Source organism: Echinococcus granulosus (assembly GCF_000524195.1).
Source record: "Echinococcus granulosus chromosome Unknown EG_S00251, whole genome shotgun sequence".
NCBI classification, from domain to species: Eukaryota; Metazoa; Platyhelminthes; class Cestoda; order Cyclophyllidea; family Taeniidae; genus Echinococcus; species Echinococcus granulosus.
The window spans coordinates 50069-53270 of NW_020170631.1; the positions used below are offsets into that span (position 1 = coordinate 50069).

At 41.8% G+C, this 3202-nt stretch overlaps 1 protein-coding gene across 1 annotated transcript; it reads right to left on the minus strand. All coding sequences in view use genetic code 11, as the record gives it.

The window, feature by feature from the left end:
- Positions 1–2079: 2079 nt before the first annotated feature.
- Positions 2080–2281, minus strand: EGR_10683 (hypothetical protein; the record flags this gene model as incomplete). The annotated part of the gene is made up of 2 exons (XM_024499932.1): positions 2080–2182; positions 2220–2281. The coding sequence occupies 2 exons, from the start codon at positions 2279–2281 to the stop codon at positions 2080–2082; spliced, it is 165 nt and encodes a 54-aa protein (XP_024345657.1).
- Between the last annotated feature and the right edge of the window lie 921 nt (positions 2282–3202).

The window sequence follows — 3202 nt, forward strand, 5'->3', positions numbered from 1 at the left end:
CTCTCCTGGTTGGTCGATGCTTACGCAGAGAGACTGACGTGAAGTGCAGTAAGAGCCAGAGTGATGTCAAATTATTGCCAGTCAACACCCACCCTTGTCGGATAACCCTTCTACTTAGTCAGAAGACGCGCGCACGCGCGTGTTCCTACACGAGAATCCTGAATTTTATTGGTGCACATGTTGCCACCATTGAGAAGGGGTTTTCCCGACGTCTAATTTCTTCATCAAAATGCTGCGCGTACACACAATCAAACTGCTATTCACAAGACTAACACCAAAATATCAATTATCCTGGACTACGAGATAGGGGTGAATTTCGTGGAATTGGAAACAGGCATTAATTTCACCATGCTTTCTACCGTAAATGATACAGATGCTTGAGTACTTTCGCTCCTAGTCATTATGTTAGAATTGCATTTGCGACATTTTAAGATAACTGCTGACGCCTTGAGGCATTGAGAGCAAGTGTGAAGTTAGCCGTTGTATGTAGTTTTATAGGCAACGACGAGGTCACTACAGGCGAATCACACTGTCTGGGGAACATCAACACCACTCAGCATCGGCAATGATGACGTTGGATTCTGTTGCCATTTGTGCGACTCCAATGTTTAGGCGATTTAATCGCTGAGTGCCATGTCTTTTAGACCTTCGAGAATAACACGACATGGCAGTTCAGACGTTACATCATTTGGCCACAGGTAGCCAGCCTTGTTGTCTCCACAACGGGTGTCACTATCATTGGCATTCCCATTATTTTATTGACGTCTTCAAATCCCTTCTCCTAAAATCAGCCCAACGAATGTCCAGATGACCTTAGTAACCCTGTAAACTCTTAATATTTCTGACCATGAGACTACAATGGCTCACGCGCTTAAACAGGCTGCATTTCTACCAAGTTTGTGCAGTCAAGTCAAGACTTATCAGATCGTAGGGCATTCATCACAGAACAATAGCATCTGATGGCTTGTGCCACTCTGCCAAAGGCATCTCATGCCCATAAAGCCTACAAGTGTTTGCGTGGAGACCATTAGCTCGGAATTGGGTATAAGATGAATATATCCACTCACTCACCCACCCACCCTCATTGTAAGCAGCATTATAACTAATAAAAGCAGAATTAACTGACAACTTATTCATGACACATCGTCATGTTTGGTTAGTAAAAGCACTAAGCACTCTAACGCATATCACTTGACTTTGTGTGCTTAGCCATGTAAACCTCCAAAAGAATGTCAAGAAACACATTCTAATAGTGTTACAATCACTGGTTTGTGTGGTATGCAATTGAGTAGTGCAAGCCAGTGGATTATTTTATGGCAGTCGCTTAAATGGTGTATACTGCATCCTCTCCAAGTGACAGCTAAGGGATTTCAGGGTGTAGATAAAACTCTGTGAAAATTTTATAACGTCAAGCGCAAAAAACATCAAGCACATGGGTACCAGTGATCTTCCTGCATCATACGGAGAGATGTCTCGAGAGACAATTAATCTCTGCACACGATTAATTTTTTTTTTCACATTACTTTGCGAATAATTGACAGATGCAAGGACAAACGCGCAATTGCCAGATAAGACGAGGCTTCAGTAGATGACGTTCGCTTTTTTTGCAAATCCACTTATATTATCCCCAAATCTTTATTTTTATTTTTCACCAAGTGGAATAAAACGCACGCGCGTGTTCCTACACGAGAATCCTGAATTTTATTGGTGCACATGTTGCCACCATTGAGAAGGGGTTTTCCCGACGTCTAATTTCTTCATCAAAATGCTGCGCGTACACACAATCAAACTGCTATTCACAAGACTAACACCAAAATATCAATTATCCTGGACTACGAGATAGGGGTGAATTTCGTGGAATTGGAAACAGGCATTAATTTCACCATGCTTTCTACCGTAAATGATACAGATGCTTGAGTACTTTCGCTCCTAGTCATTATGTTAGAATTGCATTTGCGACATTTTAAGATAACTGCTGACGCCTTGAGGCATTGAGAGCAAGTGTGAAGTTAGCCGTTGTATGTAGTTTTATAGGCAACGACGAGGTCACTACAGGCGAATCACACTGTCTGGGGAACATCAACACCACTCAGCATCGGCAATGATGACGTTGGATTCTGTTGCCATTTGTGCGACTCCAATGTTTAGGCGATTTAATCGCTGAGTGCCATGTCTTTTAGACCTTCGAGAATAACACGACATGGCAGTTCAGACGTTACATCATTTGGCCACAGGTAGCCAGCCTTGTTGTCTCCACAACGGGTGTCACTATCATTGGCATTCCCATTATTTTATTGACGTCTTCAAATCCCTTCTCCTAAAATCAGCCCAACGAATGTCCAGATGACCTTAGTAACCCTGTAAACTCTTAATATTTCTGACCATGAGACTACAATGGCTCACGCGCTTAAACAGGCTGCATTTCTACCAAGTTTGTGCAGTCAAGTCAAGACTTATCAGATCGTAGGGCATTCATCACAGAACAATAGCATCTGATGGCTTGTGCCACTCTGCCAAAGGCATCTCATGCCCATAAAGCCTACAAGTGTTTGCGTGGAGACCATTAGCTCGGAATTGGGTATAAGATGAATATATCCACTCACTCACCCACCCACCCTCATTGTAAGCAGCATTATAACTAATAAAAGCAGAATTAACTGACAACTTATTCATGACACATCGTCATGTTTGGTTAGTAAAAGCACTAAGCACTCTAACGCATATCACTTGACTTTGTGTGCTTAGCCATGTAAACCTCCAAAAGAATGTCAAGAAACACATTCTAATAGTGTTACAATCACTGGTTTGTGTGGTATGCAATTGAGTAGTGCAAGCCAGTGGATTATTTTATGGCAGTCGCTTAAATGGTGTATACTGCATCCTCTCCAAGTGACAGCTAAGGGATTTCAGGGTGTAGATAAAACTCTGTGAAAATTTTATAACGTCAAGCGCAAAAAACATCAAGCACATGGGTACCAGTGATCTTCCTGCATCATACGGAGAGATGTCTCGAGAGACAATTAATCTCTGCACACGATTAATTTTTTTTTTCACATTACTTTGCGAATAATTGACAGATGCAAGGACAAACGCGCAATTGCCAGATAAGACGAGGCTTCAGTAGATGACGTTCGCTTTTTTTGCAAATCCACTTATATTATCCCCAAATCTTTATTTTTATTTTTCACCAAGTGGAATAAAA